This window comes from Suillus subaureus (assembly GCF_016647635.1).
Source record: "Suillus subaureus strain MN1 chromosome Unknown BJ212scaffold_11, whole genome shotgun sequence".
Classification (NCBI taxonomy): domain Eukaryota; kingdom Fungi; phylum Basidiomycota; class Agaricomycetes; order Boletales; family Suillaceae; genus Suillus; species Suillus subaureus.
The window spans coordinates 195,960-210,510 of record NW_024538567.1 but is presented as its reverse complement, the minus strand read 5'-3'; the positions used below and the strand labels follow the sequence as shown (position 1 = coordinate 210,510).

General features: G+C 47.8%; 6 protein-coding genes across 6 annotated transcripts; all 6 read right to left on the bottom strand.

The window, feature by feature from the left end:
* Window positions 1–140: 140 nt before the first annotated feature.
* On the bottom strand, window positions 141–2,286 carry BJ212DRAFT_1345892 (uncharacterized protein). The gene is made up of 10 exons (XM_041335325.1): window positions 1,962–2,286; window positions 1,655–1,845; window positions 1,427–1,603; window positions 1,234–1,376; window positions 1,024–1,186; window positions 788–966; window positions 658–733; window positions 506–601; window positions 322–448; window positions 141–298 (listed from the first exon to the last, which is right to left on the bottom strand). Exons 1-10 carry the CDS (start codon window positions 2,026–2,028, stop codon window positions 258–260), a joined length of 1,260 nt encoding a protein of 419 aa, XP_041194365.1. The 5' UTR covers window positions 2,029–2,286; the 3' UTR covers window positions 141–257.
* A 54-nt stretch (window positions 2,287–2,340) lies between these two features.
* Window positions 2,341–4,944, bottom strand: BJ212DRAFT_1345885 (uncharacterized protein). Its single transcript, XM_041335324.1, has 9 exons — window positions 4,485–4,944; window positions 4,325–4,431; window positions 3,959–4,270; window positions 3,519–3,908; window positions 3,262–3,389; window positions 2,977–3,168; window positions 2,869–2,921; window positions 2,763–2,817; window positions 2,341–2,707 (listed from the first exon to the last, which is right to left on the bottom strand). Exons 1-9 carry the CDS (start codon window positions 4,776–4,778, stop codon window positions 2,457–2,459), a joined length of 1,782 nt encoding a protein of 593 aa, XP_041194364.1. The 5' UTR covers window positions 4,779–4,944; the 3' UTR covers window positions 2,341–2,456.
* Window positions 4,945–5,052: 108 nt separating this feature from the next.
* On the bottom strand, window positions 5,053–7,403 carry BJ212DRAFT_1576281 (uncharacterized protein). Its single transcript, XM_041342154.1, has 6 exons — window positions 7,164–7,403; window positions 6,600–7,107; window positions 6,259–6,548; window positions 6,034–6,205; window positions 5,612–5,977; window positions 5,053–5,556 (listed from the first exon to the last, which is right to left on the bottom strand). Exons 2-6 carry the CDS (start codon window positions 6,942–6,944, stop codon window positions 5,443–5,445), a joined length of 1,287 nt encoding a protein of 428 aa, XP_041194363.1. The 5' UTR covers window positions 6,945–7,107; window positions 7,164–7,403; the 3' UTR covers window positions 5,053–5,442.
* Window positions 7,404–7,887: 484 nt separating this feature from the next.
* Window positions 7,888–9,354, bottom strand: BJ212DRAFT_1269010 (uncharacterized protein; the record flags this gene model as incomplete). The annotated part of the gene is made up of 5 exons (XM_041330777.1): window positions 7,888–8,010; window positions 8,062–8,448; window positions 8,498–8,666; window positions 8,722–9,002; window positions 9,055–9,354. The coding sequence occupies 5 exons, from the start codon at window positions 9,352–9,354 to the stop codon at window positions 7,888–7,890; spliced, it is 1,260 nt and encodes a 419-aa protein (XP_041194362.1).
* Window positions 9,355–9,661: 307 nt separating this feature from the next.
* On the bottom strand, window positions 9,662–11,712 carry BJ212DRAFT_1496951 (dynactin p62 family-domain-containing protein; the record flags this gene model as incomplete). The annotated part of the gene is made up of 5 exons (XM_041341541.1): window positions 9,662–10,012; window positions 10,062–10,689; window positions 10,748–11,171; window positions 11,223–11,431; window positions 11,474–11,712. 5 exons carry the CDS (start codon window positions 11,710–11,712, stop codon window positions 9,833–9,835), a joined length of 1,680 nt encoding a protein of 559 aa, XP_041194361.1. The 3' UTR covers window positions 9,662–9,832.
* Window positions 11,713–11,897: 185 nt separating this feature from the next.
* Window positions 11,898–14,533, bottom strand: BJ212DRAFT_1345841 (aspartic peptidase domain-containing protein). The gene is made up of 8 exons (XM_041335323.1): window positions 14,278–14,533; window positions 13,879–14,209; window positions 13,725–13,813; window positions 13,600–13,659; window positions 13,104–13,551; window positions 12,866–13,055; window positions 12,742–12,814; window positions 11,898–12,689 (listed from the first exon to the last, which is right to left on the bottom strand). The coding sequence occupies exons 2-8, from the start codon at window positions 14,106–14,108 to the stop codon at window positions 12,190–12,192; spliced, it is 1,590 nt and encodes a 529-aa protein (XP_041194360.1). The 5' UTR covers window positions 14,109–14,209; window positions 14,278–14,533; the 3' UTR covers window positions 11,898–12,189.
* Between the last annotated feature and the right edge of the window lie 18 nt (window positions 14,534–14,551).

Sequence of the window (14,551 nt, the reverse complement as noted above, 5' to 3'; positions counted from 1 at the left end):
TGTTTAGAAATAACTTATTCAAGATGGACATGTGATGAAAAGGAAACCAACATTAACCCTGACTTGGTAATGACGTACATGGGCGATGTGCTTATCAGCTCGGTATCTTGGAAATTTAAGTCCGTCAAAACCCCTACGTACGTGTGTATGGAGTGTATGACGCAAAGAATGACATGTCACTCGGCTAGCGACAGCGTCAATTAACAGTCTATGGTGAGGCATGTAAATGACATTGATTGCAAATCACAATCATGATATTATGAGTCGTAGGTGAGTTCTGGAGTAGCCCCAAATCCATCTGAGGAGATATCGATGGGGGACCAGACCCGCCAGAGCCAAATCCACTTGAGTAAGGATCTGTTGCAAGTCGGATAGGAATTGTGAGCCGCAGTTCCTTGAAAGGTGATTTGGAGAGATCGGGCGGAGTCATGGTTAGGACTACACAATCCTTTATGAATAGGTCTCAGCTGAGGCCATTAACAGAGATGTAAAAGCAAGTGCCTACCTTGATGGAAAAACCGCCCGCTTTGAAGCCTCCGACTTTGATGTCAGGACAGATATAAATATCTCCCGAGAATGCAACCCAGTGTGCACCGTCACCCTATAGAACCACGTCAATCATTAAGCATCCTTTGCTAGATGCACTGTGTGACATACTGCGTGCCTGAATGCACCTTCGCCAATACAATCGACTCTCCAGATGTCGGTGCGGGTGCCAAGTATCAAAGCGTTGCTGTAAAGCGAATGTATCAAGTACAGTCATACAAAGATCACTGAAAGAACAAACCGAACATCAACAGTTGTCTGCCTCAACAACTGTACTTTTGTATGCCGTGTTTTCAGAGACGTGGTTACCATCGGTCCCAAAGGCATAAACGCAGCAAGAGACATTGCTGAAGACGAAAACATAACGTGGAAAGGAATGGGCTCGTGCATGCAGAATGTTCGACTGGTTGGGAGATAAAACTGATGCACAGGAACTATCAGGATCGATATGTACATTCATTCACAATATCAACCAACCTTTACCATAATGTCGTGTCCTCCCTGATTTGCGTGAATCAAAGTCGGAAAAACCTTCCATTGCGAAGTCTCGATTATTCCCCACTGACCAGGCACCAGAGGTGATGGTAATGGGGAAGATGGACGAGTTCGAGGAAGGTACTCAAACGGAGTCGAAATCGTCCTGCAAATCGTGAAAAGGGGTTAAGACGATCCCACCTAGAAACACACCAATCTCCGCCCCCCAACAAGGACGACTTGACTGCATGTGGTATGATGTTTGGTTTCACAGCAATAGCGCTGATACTATACTTTACCCTCGCGCGAAATCCAGGCAGGCCGGATAGGTGGGACTCGTGGCTTGGCGGGAGGGACTATGCTCGTGATCGTCAAGTGCTGTTCAAACTTCGCACCGTTTACGTACATAGGTTTTTCCGCCATCTGAAAAAGTGGTTGGAAGAGGGAGATTGAATGGGAGTGAACGCGGGCATGGCGCTTCGTAAATTCTGTCCCTGACCCACAGAATCGTCTTGTTAAGCAACAGTTTGCAGGTCATCGCCCCTCCTTCGGCCAGTTCTTCCATCATGAGAGTGCCTTCGATCTAAGAAGATTGTATCAGAATAACCCCTATTCATCCGGCTAATCCACTCACTTGAACTTCAACACTCGTGATACCATCTCGCTTGTGGACGTCGAGGGTGCCCTCCACAGACGCGCCATAACCATAGACAGGAAGCGTGAGTTGGTCATCTTGGCCTGCGAGCCGAAGACTCACGCCACCATTTCTGGTTTGCTTTACAAATTCACGCGGCGACCGGTTGGGATTTAAACGCGTATTGTGAGCTAAACGGTATTCATGAGCCTGAGGAGTAGCGGTATACGTTGGCGAATGGACCTGTGATGAGGGAATAGGGTACCCGGGGAGAATCACATTGGTTGCAGTGGACATGGTAGTGCACTAGCAAAGTTCGTAAGGGTCATTTTCTTTCTCGAGGATCGAATGTTATGTAGAACATCGAGCACCATGCGGGTCGTTGGCTATACTTAACCCTGACTTCCCACTCCTTTCGGCGTTCACAGCTAAATGAGTATTAGATTCGGTGAAGGTCACCTAAGTTCGGGCGCTTCGGGAACCCCGAAGCTATGTTTCAATGCTGAAACAAGTCAATTACCGAGGACCGGGCGCAGTTCCCGATATTACAATTATGCTACACTGGGGCTTTCATGGCGCTGTAGAACAAGATTTTTTGTTGTGGACGACTCAAGAAGCCAAGGAAGATCATATGCACCTCGTGGCTGTACACTTAGAAGTGTGGCCATATGTATATCCCCACATGGGCATTCGGCCGACAAGGGATAAGACGCTTATAATATCAACCAACGTGTGTCCACCTCACTCAAGACACTTAAGTCGTACACTATATCATCCATACACAAGGTTTCAAGAGAAATGCCTAAAACCCACCCTTTCCACGAACCCGCGCGATGCTCCCCTGGATTCCTTTGACCACCCCTCGAAATCCCGACCCAACGCCAGTAGAGTCCGTAAGTGGGTTGCCGTCCTTATCACGGTATATGCCATCTTTCTCCACTTCATGTAAATGCGTGTTCTGATTTCTCCGAACGCCATCAAACCATTCCTGACATACTGTAGGGTTGTCAACCATAACGTTCACCTCTTGGCTATGATACCAAGACTGCGTGTCTGAAATTTTTTGATGAGTATCAGTTAATAGCCCATCGGTGAGAACCAGTTATACCTTGGTTGCCGTTGCCTACGATCCCAACAGAATCATCAATGGTCATCAGTTTCACCTGGGGTCAGATAAGGGTTCTGCCAATAGCTTCAATAAAGATAGGACACACATGACAGTTCCGTTTCTGCGCGGATGCATTAACGGGCTTGATCTGATCCTTACCTGAAATGATTACAGGTGAGCAACCGAAAGGCACCATTGCGGGAGAAGCACATGCCCGTATACCAATAGAGTTTGAGCTTCTCTTTCTCCTCGTCAGTTAATTGTGCGAACATCGTCTTGGATACTTCCTCATTCGTGCCTCCCTGTCCAGGAAGTGCTTCCCCACCATCATTGAAGCCCACGTCTATATACAGTGTGCATTCGATGCCGCGCCTGACTGCATTCAAGATGCCTTCAACCACGGGGACTGCAGTTTAAAGTCGGACTTTGGATGAAAACCTTCCTCTGGGCGTATTTCAGCCTGCAAGCCAGGCTGCATCCTGCGTGTTGTGCAAGCCACTGGCGGGATTTCCAGGACTCCCATTCGGTGCACGGTTTACCAATACCATGGGACATTCTCCATGACGTGTGTGGAGAATATGTGGCGTGTATTCATCTCTAGACGACGCTGGTGGCTCATACGGTATGCTAGTATGCGTATCTGGCTGATCCCCGGCATCTGCATGGTATCAGACCAGGGAACTTGGATGTGAAACGAGACGATAGCTTACTGAGATGCTCTGTAATTGTCTGATAGGTGCCGGAGATAAATGGGACCCCTGCATCTGGAGATCCAGAAGAGGCAGGATCTTCCTTTCCTCCTTTATCCCCGTCTCGTCGTGTATGCCGCCGGCCTCCTGTTGCAGTGTCTTAAAAAGTTCCGCCCCTTTGCTGCCATCCAGAATCCAAGTCGTGGCATATTCATTATTCATTCCGAACTTGTAGCCTCCTTTAGGCGGCCGGTACCCGGTATTGAGCAACGGAAGCGGTGGGTGCATGGGTCTGAACCAACTGACGAGAGCAGTATCGTACAAACTGTCAACAATCGGGCCCTCCAAGTGGATCATCATCTCCATGTTAGGACGGTCTTGAATATTATTCGAGTTCAGGAGCGCCATTTTGCGATCCACGATCATGAACTTGCAATGGAATGTTCCAAAAACAGGTCTATGCATCATATAGTAACTCGCATATGAGAAACAACTGAGAACGCTCACTGGTGAAAATTCACTAATTCGAAGTCGATCCCTGGCATATCGCTCCTCTTGGGGAGCTTTACTTCATCACTGGCCATTTCTGCGTCGTCGACAATGATGTGGCTTTCCGTGAGCATCTTTAAATTTGCACGGTCATACATCATCTTCACCACAACTTTCTTACCCCTTTTCGTCGCTCTGCGCGAGAGTTCGAGCAAAGCATCGCATATTTTACTAGCGGACTTGGATGCTTGCCAAAAGTTCGTTGCCAAAAACACTTCCGACTCAGCACGGACGATGCAATCATAATGATGCTGTATGATATCCGGAATTCTGCTCAACTCATTAGCGGAAGACAAATCAGAAAATGGATAACCATGTAATTACACGGAAATAATGCTCAGGTTCACGACACCTCTAGAACCCAGCAAGGGGGGCGATACCACACCAGCCCAAGGGTTTGTATCGAGCGTAGCAAGCACGTCACAGTAGATCTTTTCATGCAATGAGTCAAGATTACACGTCTGCCGCACTTAACTTAACTCACCTTTAAGAACAGGTCACTTGGTCTACTGCCAAAATTTCCGCACTCGGCAGCGCGGTCGAGATCCGCTTGCGTAGGTTCACCAGATGGAATTCGCTGTGTCTCACTCGCGCTTCCATGCTGCAGCACACCCATGAACGTCTCCAGATAACCTCCGGAGGATATGGGCTTCTTGTGATGCTCTGCATAGAGCGTTTTCGCAAGATACCCAGGTGATGATGTCGGGGAGGCTGCGAACGCTGCAGTAAGTGTCTTCTGGGAGTGAGTTAGCGAGTAGACTTTATTTGAGACCGTCATTGTGGTGCAGGGAAGAGTGAAAAATTGAGCGCAGCATCAGATACATCATGACGATGAAGTCGACGCATCACTATTAAAAGAATTGGCTCCAAAAGTCTCCAAGTAGTACTAGCACTACACCGCGAACCATCGCCGCTGTGTCATTGCGCGGATGCAATAGTGTGACACGTCCCACGCACGCTCCATTCCTTGGTTGACTCGACGACCATTGAATCTACCGGCGCTACAGCATTATGCAAATATTGACAAGTCTTATGAAAATGAGTATATAATTCGCATGAAGCCTGAGGCCTGATGTTGGACCTTTTAAATTTAAACTCATTACAAGTGGACCCCTTTGCAATGCAAACATCCTGATAGGGGAACACAAAATAGAACACTGGTACAGGAAAGATTTGATCAAGAATACATTCAGCATAATTAAACTGTTCCGTGAACAGAATCAATGATATAAGGTATGAAGGCCGCCTAATCTGTACAGTATGAATATGAATGTATGTGATCTTGGTACACTGGGTACTAGACTTGTAAAAAAACTATAAGTTAGTAATATAGCACGAAGTAGAAGTTATAATGAATGATAAGGATATAGCAGATGACGATGTGGTTGTGAATATATATACAGTGCAGTAGCCAAAACACAATGCGATGAGATAAAATGAGTTCACGAGCGATCGATCCATGGTTCTGTAGCAAGTCGTATAGGGATAACGCGTTGAAGTGAATGGTCGGGTCTCAATTCACCAGGGGGGAGTAGTAAAGACAGCACAATGTAGTCCTAGAAGCATTTCATCAGTTCAATTTCAGACTGTTTAAAGAGATCCCTAACTCACCGAAGTGCTAACCTGGCTGGTAGTGAAACCAGTGTTTAAGACGGGAACTTCACACCGAAGGTCGCCATTCCAATTCCATATCACAGGCTCTTCTGATTCTGATATTACGACTTTGGAGGTAGATGATGATTGCAGCATCATCTCCCCGCGACCAAGAACTTGGTCGTGACTGAATGACGTGCCTTGAATATTGACGGTAGTCTTTCGTAGTATAAACACGTTTAAAACTTCCTCTATTTCCGAGGGATTTTGGTGAGGAAGGAAGAGCTTCGCAAGACTGTGTAAGAAGAGTGGCGAAGTCTCTAGTCGCAAATGGAAAGGTATTTTTTCCGAAGCAGTGAATACACGGACGGAAGGAAAGAAGAACTTAACATAAACTAGTATCAGTTTCTGAATGGTCGATCGCGAGGATATGGACTTACATGACAGCGTGCCAAGAATGCTTCGTTTCCTGTATCAACGGACGGCTTCGTGATCCAAACGTTCTCCATCCAATCCTCAGGAGATTGTTTCACCTCGCTGAAGGAATCTGGGACTGGCCTTGATGGCCGTACTCGGGGACGGTACCTGATGTGAATGTTCATGTATACCTCCCTAATGGCAATGATGTCAGTTTCGAGATGCATTTGGATCTGCTGCGTACTCGCCTCGAAAGCTTTTTTCCGATCATTGGGACGCTTCTCGACTTTGTAGCAATGATCTGCAGCGTGTAAACTATAGCCACGCGTCGCGGTTGCGATAGCTCAAAGGACGGCGGTAAGCGGAAAGGACGCTCCTGGCCACGCTCTCGATAGGATGTTGGAAAAGACATTGATAATGGCATGATGCTGGGACAAGTTTGTCCATTTAGAGTGGAGCTCTCCCATAGTGTCCGCTCCTTTGAAATAATATTCACTACCTGGGTTGGTTGCCCTGAAAGGTAGACACGACCTTCAAGCTAATAGATGATATTAGAAATGACATGGTGGACCACCAATACGCCACATACCCTCGCTGCAATAGCTACAACTCTCTGGCGATTGTCAAGTGCAACTTCTCCTCGAATAGTACTCCCCAGACCATAGGATGGATGACGGTCCTCTTCACGACAGTCCATCAGTTTGAGGGTCATCCCTCTTTCCCGGAAAGTAAATGATGCATTGTCTCCACGTTGGGTCGTCCAAGGTGATCTTTGTATGCACTTCTCACCAGGAAGTAGTTTAGAAGAATAGTCAGGTGCAGGCTTAGATGGCGTATACTCTGGTAACAGCTGAGCGGAAAATGTCTCCATGTCTACAGAAAAGATGTGGGATGTTTGGAGGATACTAATGATAGACAACAGCTTTATAGCCATGTTAAACCAGTGGTGTTGACGGTTGCATCAATTTCGGACGAAACGTGGATCCGGGAACAGCTCCATTCATGATCCAGCGCTCGGCTATGAGCGATGCCTTCATCAGGGTTGAACAGATGGCTAAACCGGTGGCCGGTGAGATCGCTGTAACAACGCTATGGACCTGTGTTTCTTGCTATGCTTGGTCAACGTAAGGGAACACGTGAACAACACACTTACGATGACGTAAGTATTGGCGTATCTTAGGCACACTTGTCGGCCTCGAGGAGTCTTTATGTGACCCGTTCCCCATACTGGAGCGAAAGCCCCCGTTGACGGTGGGGCTGGCGGCCACTGGGAGCCCAAATTATTAAAACGCCAAAGACATAATGCCCGCATATGGACGAAGATTTCTAATGACGGGGGGCGTGTGTCTCAGTACATAATTCGGAGGCCCATCAGGCCTCAGGGCCAGTGCCTTGCTTTTGCTTAGCGCTGATTGGCGGCAAGTCCTGTCATGCCTCAATTCATTCTGCAGTACAGTTCAGTGATGCGCCGGAGCAGCGCCGCACATAGCGTTCCATTTTTAAACTCTACTAGCCCGTCTACCTGGCCGAGGTCCGTAAGTAAGTTAGCTATACTTTAGGTGGTTCTATTATGCATGGTAGATCCGACATAACACTTGAAAAGAGAGTCTCATGCACTTTTTGGCTGGTGACAAAGGACGTGCGCCAAGTAAGATGACAGTCCCTAAGCGGCTCCCGGGTATGACAATGCTGTCACCTGACTAGGAAACATAAACTAAGTCATTAATAGATAGATTAGTAAACGGGCTAGAAATTTGGTGAGAAGGTGAGCTCACTATGTATAAAGGCTCGACCAATATAACAAATCATAGAGTAGAGCGTGCGGAACAGAACCGTGGGTAGTGGGTCAATCCTGTAAGTAATCGGTCCCAGCCATGCTACCAAGTCACTGCATGTTCCGACCATGGGTCTGTCACCAGACGAATCGGATGATAGTGTTTTGACGCAAGAAGCGGGCAGTTTATAGGTTGCAAAGGTTCAAGGGAGAGCACAATAAAATCCTAAACATATCGTCAACAGGGAGATCATAGGAATCACGGTTCAAGTCTTACTCTAACGGAGAGCACGCTTGTTGTGAAGCTTGCGACTGTGACATCTTCGGTACATCGCAGTTCGCCATCCCAGTCCAGGCAGTCAATGCCCTCGCCAAGGGGAACGTTGCGGTATGAATGATGATTTTCAGGCAGGGGGGCGGAGTATGTCAATTTGCCTTCTCCTAATATTCGACTGGACGATCTTTGTTCTTCGAATACTTTACGAACTACTTGGCGAAGCAAGTAGACGCGGATGGAGATTTCCCCCGAGAGGGGTACAGGAAGGCCGCGATCAGGTACAGATTTTTCAATAAATTGGGCTAATGAACTCGATGGTGCACGCAATTGGAGGTGGAACGGTATGGTCTCAGATAATGGATACACCTGTACTGAAGGAATAAAGAGCTACCACGGCAGTCAGGACTATGAACAAACCGTAATTTGAAAGGCTTACAAGACATTGTACCGGCGTGAGCCCGGAACTCTTTGTTGCATTCATAGAAGAGAGCACTTGATGCCATTCTTCGGGAGAGCTTTTCACCGTGGCCATGAACGGTGCGTCGCTCGGAAGCATGGGTGTGTGCGGGCGAGAACATGGATGATAGCATACGGGTACCACGAGGCTGTAAATTGTCGAATCAGGAAATGTGAGTTTTAAACATTGCCACTCATACTCACGAATCACTAGAGCGGAAAGAAGATAAAAATCTTCGGGGTCTTGAGACTATGACGCTAAGCGTGTAGGAACACGTGCCAGCTGTCGCAAGTTTATCCTCAAATGAGGGGGGCAAAGGTCGCGATTGACATCCATCCATGAAAGCAGAAGGAAAGAATATTGTAAACGGTAGGGTCTTGGGACAAGGCTCGGTGGACGAAGAACTCCACAAAGGATACGAGTCGGATACAACCGACGTGGTGATGGTTGTCCCTGATGTCTCAACACGAAGGTGACCCTCAAGCTATTGGTGAAAATAAGACAAAGCTACTTTGAAGAAAAAATATAACCCCTACCTTCAAGGTGACCTCAGTGAGACCTTCTGAACTTCGCAGAGATATGTGACCTCGAACGAGTCCATTTCTGCCGTAAACGGGCTTTATGCTCCCCGGTCTCTGATCTCTTAAAACAAGTGTGATGTTGTCTGTTATCCTACGAAAGACTCCAGTATTCTGAGTTTGCAGAGCCTGGCGTCGAGTCTCCTCAACTGTTTGTTCCCCTGGGAGAAGCTGTGTCGAATATGACGGCGATGGCGGGGATGGAGAGTACGACGGTGATGGTGGGGAAGGAGTATATGAAGGCGGAATAGACTCCATTTTGAAATCGAGGTGTGGGGCGATGATCCTTTTTCACCCCTCAGTCGATGGTGTTTATAGCAACGCAAGTATACGTACGATCGAGTCATCCTGATACAGGACTCGGAAGAGTCATTCACATACTGCACAGTCCGGCACCGCTGTCTTTAAAGATGGTTGTCTAGCTAAGTAGACTGTGTCCTTTGATGCAGAATGACTCGGATCCCGATCTGCTAGATCTGCTAACTGATCATCAATTCTCACGTGTATGTCGGACACCATATACTCACATACATGAGTCACTCTGTCGCTCCCCCGAAAATTGCGCAGTGAGCGTGTATTAAGCTGTGTCACCGGCATTCAAAGAACCAGGCTTTCTTCGTGGGTATCGAAATTTGAGTACATTGCAAAAGCAATATTAATCCATGCGATGTATACGTACAAGCAAAAATGGCGTAAGCTATGCACAGCAATACAGCAATAAAGGCGCATGCTGCCATCATATATCTGGATCCACTTTCTCTTCCCTAGGCAGAATAGGACCAAGATCAACGACAGTATAGAAAGTGAATGTCTTCACTTCCGGGGTCTTCGCAACTGTACGGGAAGGCGTCCCAGCACCATCCTCCGAAGGAAGTGGATCATCGGATCGATAGGTATAAGAGACAAGCATATTAAACTGTAAACCGGAACTGAGTACGAGCAAAGGGTTCACAAGAAGCACGCACCTTTACATGGCCCCGAGCTTCTTTCCCTATGACAACCTCGCCCCCCACAACCGTAACATTGGCCCTCTTTTCTAAAACTCCTACAGTCTTGCCTTTTCCTTTGCCATCTTTGTCTCGGGTTCGACCCATCTCCAAACCAAGTTCATCGTCTTCGAGCCCGAACATGTCATCGTCGTCATCATATTCCCACGCTTCAGCGAATGCAGCGACAGGGAATGAAGAGGTTGGTAAGGATACAGCGAAGGGTGTCCTGCGAGCCTTCTCCGGTGCAGTACCATCAGTTACTGCAGTGACATGCATACGCTGCACCGAAAGTCGGACTTGAATAGGATCGTAGAGGGGATTTGTCAGAGCGAGGTGGAAGGGGTACGACTTTCCAGCCATTATAGCACCGACATTACGGTCATCCGAGGTACTGGGTGCCTTAGCCTGCGGACGTCTAGTGGTATCAGCCCCTTGAGTGTGTGGGAGGGCCACAGTCATTGCTGGCAAATAATTGGCCGCCACAAGCTTGATCTTGTATCGCACAGACTGCGCTTTCTGTTCTGGTTTGATAAGGATGTGTCTGCAAGTCGGACAACGCTTCGAGACTTTGGAATGAAGTGGAATCCGGAGAGGACGAAGATCACTGATCAGTGCACTCTAAGTTTAGTATCTTCTCCTACACATGCCCAAAATATACACACCTTGTTCTGGACGAGGTGGTCCAGCTATTTCCCCACCTTTGCTCAAGTGACGCAATTTCCTCCGCAGTTTCCATGCGCCGAAGTGCCTCGACATCCGAACCATCTCCTTCAGACCCCAGCTGACCAAGGACACTAATCTCCATTCTACTTTTGTACTCTGGCATTTCGTCCTTATTTGCCGTTCTATCGCGGCCCACACGACTGCGAGCGGGAGGGTTGTACTTTCCAACGCCAGGAACATCACGCGCAAGCGCAGCGGAAGCAGCGGCTGTAGCAGATGAAGTGGGAAGATGATGAGAAGAAGTACTCGGAACATGAGACAAAGAAGAAAGAGATGATGTACGGAGGAAAGGTTCAAAATGCTCTTTCAGTCGCTCAAACTCCAGGGATTCAGGCGCAGAGTCTTCAAATTTCTGCAGTTGTGCTATCAGATAGATGATTAGATGTAAACTGATGTGCAGGGGGAGCAGCGCACCGGCGAGTCCAGTTGGTTTTTCAAACGTTATCCCGACTTCGGCAGAATCCCATCTGCAGTGGTTACAATAAAGAAAGAAGGGAGGCTCTCCAACGTTACTGAGAGACACGGAAGGCCGACCATCGCCGCCATCAGGAGGGTCAGACGCGACTACTTGCAAGGTTGACCGGCATATAGGACATGAAAAGCAATTTCGAGCACATCTATTACTCATAAGTAACAGTCATAACGGGAGGATAAAAGTAGCTTACCTGTTCTTTTCCGCGCGAACGCTTGCACTTGGGACTTCGAAAAGGCAGTTTGGACAATAGTAGCCACTGACTTCGATGGAAACGCAGCGATTGCACCGAACAGCGTCACATTCCTCGCAGAAGAACAAGCTATGCAAAGGGTGGAAACTAGCAGAAGAGGACGCCATATGCGGAGGCGGAGGCGTCTGAACTGACTCCCCAGACTGGCATGGACAATAATAATGGATTGTTGGCGCCATGTATGTCTACGTTCTCATCAACAGCGACGTAAATGCGCGTCACGAAGACAGTTTTTGGTGCGGTAGTGTCACGGCGAGATCCACTTTCGGAGCAATCGAAAGGTATTGCACCTCACCGGGCCAGGAAGACAAATGACAAATGTGGACTATTAACAGGCGAACCTTACTAGGCTTGACTCTTGATAGAAGGAACAACTGTCTTCCTTCTATTGGTCTGCCTACGGGAGACTATGATCACTCGTACTTCGAGTCATTCTAGTCACTCTCTCAATGTGAGTTATGCCCGCCATTATGAGAGGCATTCAACAGATGGATATCAATTCATAAAAGTAGGTGACTTGTCAGCTAATTGTCAGTCGTGATATATAAGTATGCCGCGCAGCGGTAAGTAGTCCTAGGGCAGGAACCAAAATGGTGTCACAAGAAAATTGGGTAGTACGACAAGACTCCAAGCCCGCCCGCTCGAGTGAGGTACAATCAGTAGTGTGCATCCCAAGCACTTTTATATTCAGGAGCGTAAGCTGGGTTCGCATTAGGCGCCAAATGCATATCATACGCTCCAAGTGGCGAGGGGTCATAGAGTGGACGGTAGCTCTGGGGTGCATAAGGAACCCATGCGGCTTGCGTAGAAGAAACGCGCTGCGAGCGGCAGCGACGGCAGCAATAGCATACGCAAATGCCCAAAAGGAAAACCGAAATAACAACGCCGAAAATAACACCAATCGCCCATAGCGGTAGCTTGGAGTTTGATTTCGCAGTCGTAGTGGTGGTGGTGGTGGTCGTCGTCGTGGAAGAATGTGAGTCCAGCGAAGTGAGTTCATCGACATTTGAGCCGTTGTTCAAGCGTACTCGGGAAAAATCCGTAGAGGCATCACTAGCATTAGTGATTGGCAGCAATTGTATGTACGGGGCATTGGTGCCAGAAGATGCCCCATCGACCAAGGAGCCAAAATCGATCAGGAGGTATGCATTGCGCACTGTTAAGTTTTAAGACCTGAATGTCCTAAAGTAGTAGGTACCCAGACTCACAAAAGGCCATGCCGAGAACCATATCGTACATCACCACGCCATCCGCCGTATCATCGTATGAGAATGGTTGGAACTTGTTAAGGGAATTATAGAGTTGGTAAAAGTCAAGTGGTCACAGACTCACAGCTCCAACGCACTGGTTGTTGCCTATATCAAAGTTGAGATCAAGCGGGTGGACGGGGAATTTGATTCCGGCGAACAAAAAGGTGGCGTTGAGTTCTTGATCACAGGGTAGTGCCCAGATTTCTCCTATGCCCGCGACGCTCGTTAAGGCAGCACCGGGAACGTTACCGTAAAGCGCCTCAGCAACGTACCTGTCATGACATATCAGAGTAGATGAGAGTTTTCCACAAAGAACTTACGAAGGAACTTGTGGGAATGTGAAACCTGTATCAAAGACAACAGTTGCGTTCTTAGGATAGGATGTATTTGTCACTTGGGTCTTGATGGTAATAGGTTTGCCATCTGGACCGATGATTCCATTCTCGTCAAGTAATGTCATCCAATGCTGATTGCCGGGGACCATGACCGACGTAACTGGGTGTTGATGCTGGGTTTGAATATCCTCATACTCCGTCAACACTTCTCCGATGGCGAGGTCGCCTGGATAAGGTTCGTCGGGGTCATCAGAGCGGTCGAGAAGAATAGCGACAAAGTTCGATATGGTGTCGTTAGAGCGGAAGATTCGGTCGAGAGGAGGGTCTGCAGCCGCTGTCCCACCGATGAATCTAATCACAGAGCTTGTGTATGGCCCAAGACCAATAAGACCATCGATGGATTGTGTAAATCCACCCGTCGAGTTTGCAAATACTTTGTACTGATTAGCAGATATGATAGCGGAGAGGAAGCTATACGCACCGAAGTATTGGGCATCAATCTGATACCCGGCGAATTCCATCGTGGCTGAGAAGACTTCCCCTTGAGGCAACGGAAATGAGGGATGGCTTCTTATTAATATTGCACGGAAGAAACAAACAACTCACCAGCCGCACCTCCAGAGGCATAGCCAATTTCAGTCAGGTAGTGCTGGTCAACTGCACCAGGAACCTGAGAGGTTACAAAGAGATCAGAGCTAAAGGCAACAGTAATGTCAGGATCTCGAGTTGTAAAATCATCACTTGAGATTGGTTAACTTTCCTGCCGGTATCGATGAGAACACCGAACGATTGTCCATTCAAGGTGATGTTTGTCATATACTGGATATTCTGGTCATCTTCTAAGGTGCTTTGGAGGCCACTGATGTTTGTCTTTCTCCGAAGCTTGGACCTAGAAATTCCAGTCTTGCCGCGCAGTTCGAGGTGAAACCCATTTACGATGTTCAAGGTGACCAAAAAGCCAAAGGGAAAAAGGAGCGGAGACAACCTCATAGCACTGGGAAGTACTTAAGAGAAAAGAGGAAATAGACTGGGATACTGAGTCGTCGCGGTTATATGAGGGTTACCTGCATGTTTTACGTTGACAGCACTGCCTGAACATGATGAAATGATCGGACAGGCGCTCAGAATCCACGTGTTACCCGTAATACTTAGGACTCACCATTTCCGACCGCATCATGTCATTGGTTGTCGTGCATGCTCTTCCTGCAGTTCTTTGTTTGTTATGAATTACAGCCAGACTGGGTCCCCGCTAAGAAGAAACGACCATCTTCATTCATCTCAGGGGAGATTAGGCGCTAGTATCTGGATGATTTCCTTGATATCGACATACGTACTAGTTGGTATGATGCATTGTCGCTCAGCACAGGGAGGTCGCTCATACTAGTCACTCACGTAATGAATTTACAATCCGGTGGATGACCAGGGCATTTAAG

Coding starts and splice junctions, on each gene's coding strand:
- BJ212DRAFT_1345841 (XM_041335323.1), bottom strand. CDS start 14,108: ATGAGGTTGTCTCCGCTCCTTTTTCCCTTTGGCTTTTTGGTCACCTTG. Junction 13,056..13,103: donor ACATTCCCACAAGTTCCTTC/GTAAGTTCTTTG, acceptor ATGTCATGACAG/GTACGTTGCTGAGGCGCTTT. Junction 12,815..12,865: donor ACAACCAGTGCGTTGGAGCT/GTGAGTCTGTGA, acceptor TCCCTTAACAAG/TTCCAACCATTCTCATACGA.
- BJ212DRAFT_1576281 (XM_041342154.1), bottom strand. CDS start 6,944: ATGGCTATAAAGCTGTTGTCTATCATTAGTATCCTCCAAACATCCCAC. Junction 6,206..6,258: donor ATCGGAAAAAAGCTTTCGAG/GCGAGTACGCAG, acceptor CATTGCCATTAG/GGAGGTATACATGAACATTC. Junction 5,978..6,033: donor CATTCTTGGCACGCTGTCAT/GTAAGTCCATAT, acceptor GTTTATGTTAAG/TTCTTCTTTCCTTCCGTCCG.
- BJ212DRAFT_1345885 (XM_041335324.1), bottom strand. CDS start 4,778: ATGACGGTCTCAAATAAAGTCTACTCGCTAACTCACTCCCAGAAGACA. Junction 3,909..3,958: donor GAATTAGTGAATTTTCACCA/GTGAGCGTTCTC, acceptor TATGATGCATAG/ACCTGTTTTTGGAACATTCC. Junction 2,818..2,868: donor CGCAGAAACGGAACTGTCAT/GTGTGTCCTATC, acceptor ATCTGACCCCAG/GTGAAACTGATGACCATTGA.
- BJ212DRAFT_1345892 (XM_041335325.1), bottom strand. CDS start 2,028: ATGGTGCTCGATGTTCTACATAACATTCGATCCTCGAGAAAGAAAATG. Junction 734..787: donor CAGACAACTGTTGATGTTCG/GTTTGTTCTTTC, acceptor TTCGCTTTACAG/CAACGCTTTGATACTTGGCA. Junction 449..505: donor CGGGCGGTTTTTCCATCAAG/GTAGGCACTTGC, acceptor CTATTCATAAAG/GATTGTGTAGTCCTAACCAT.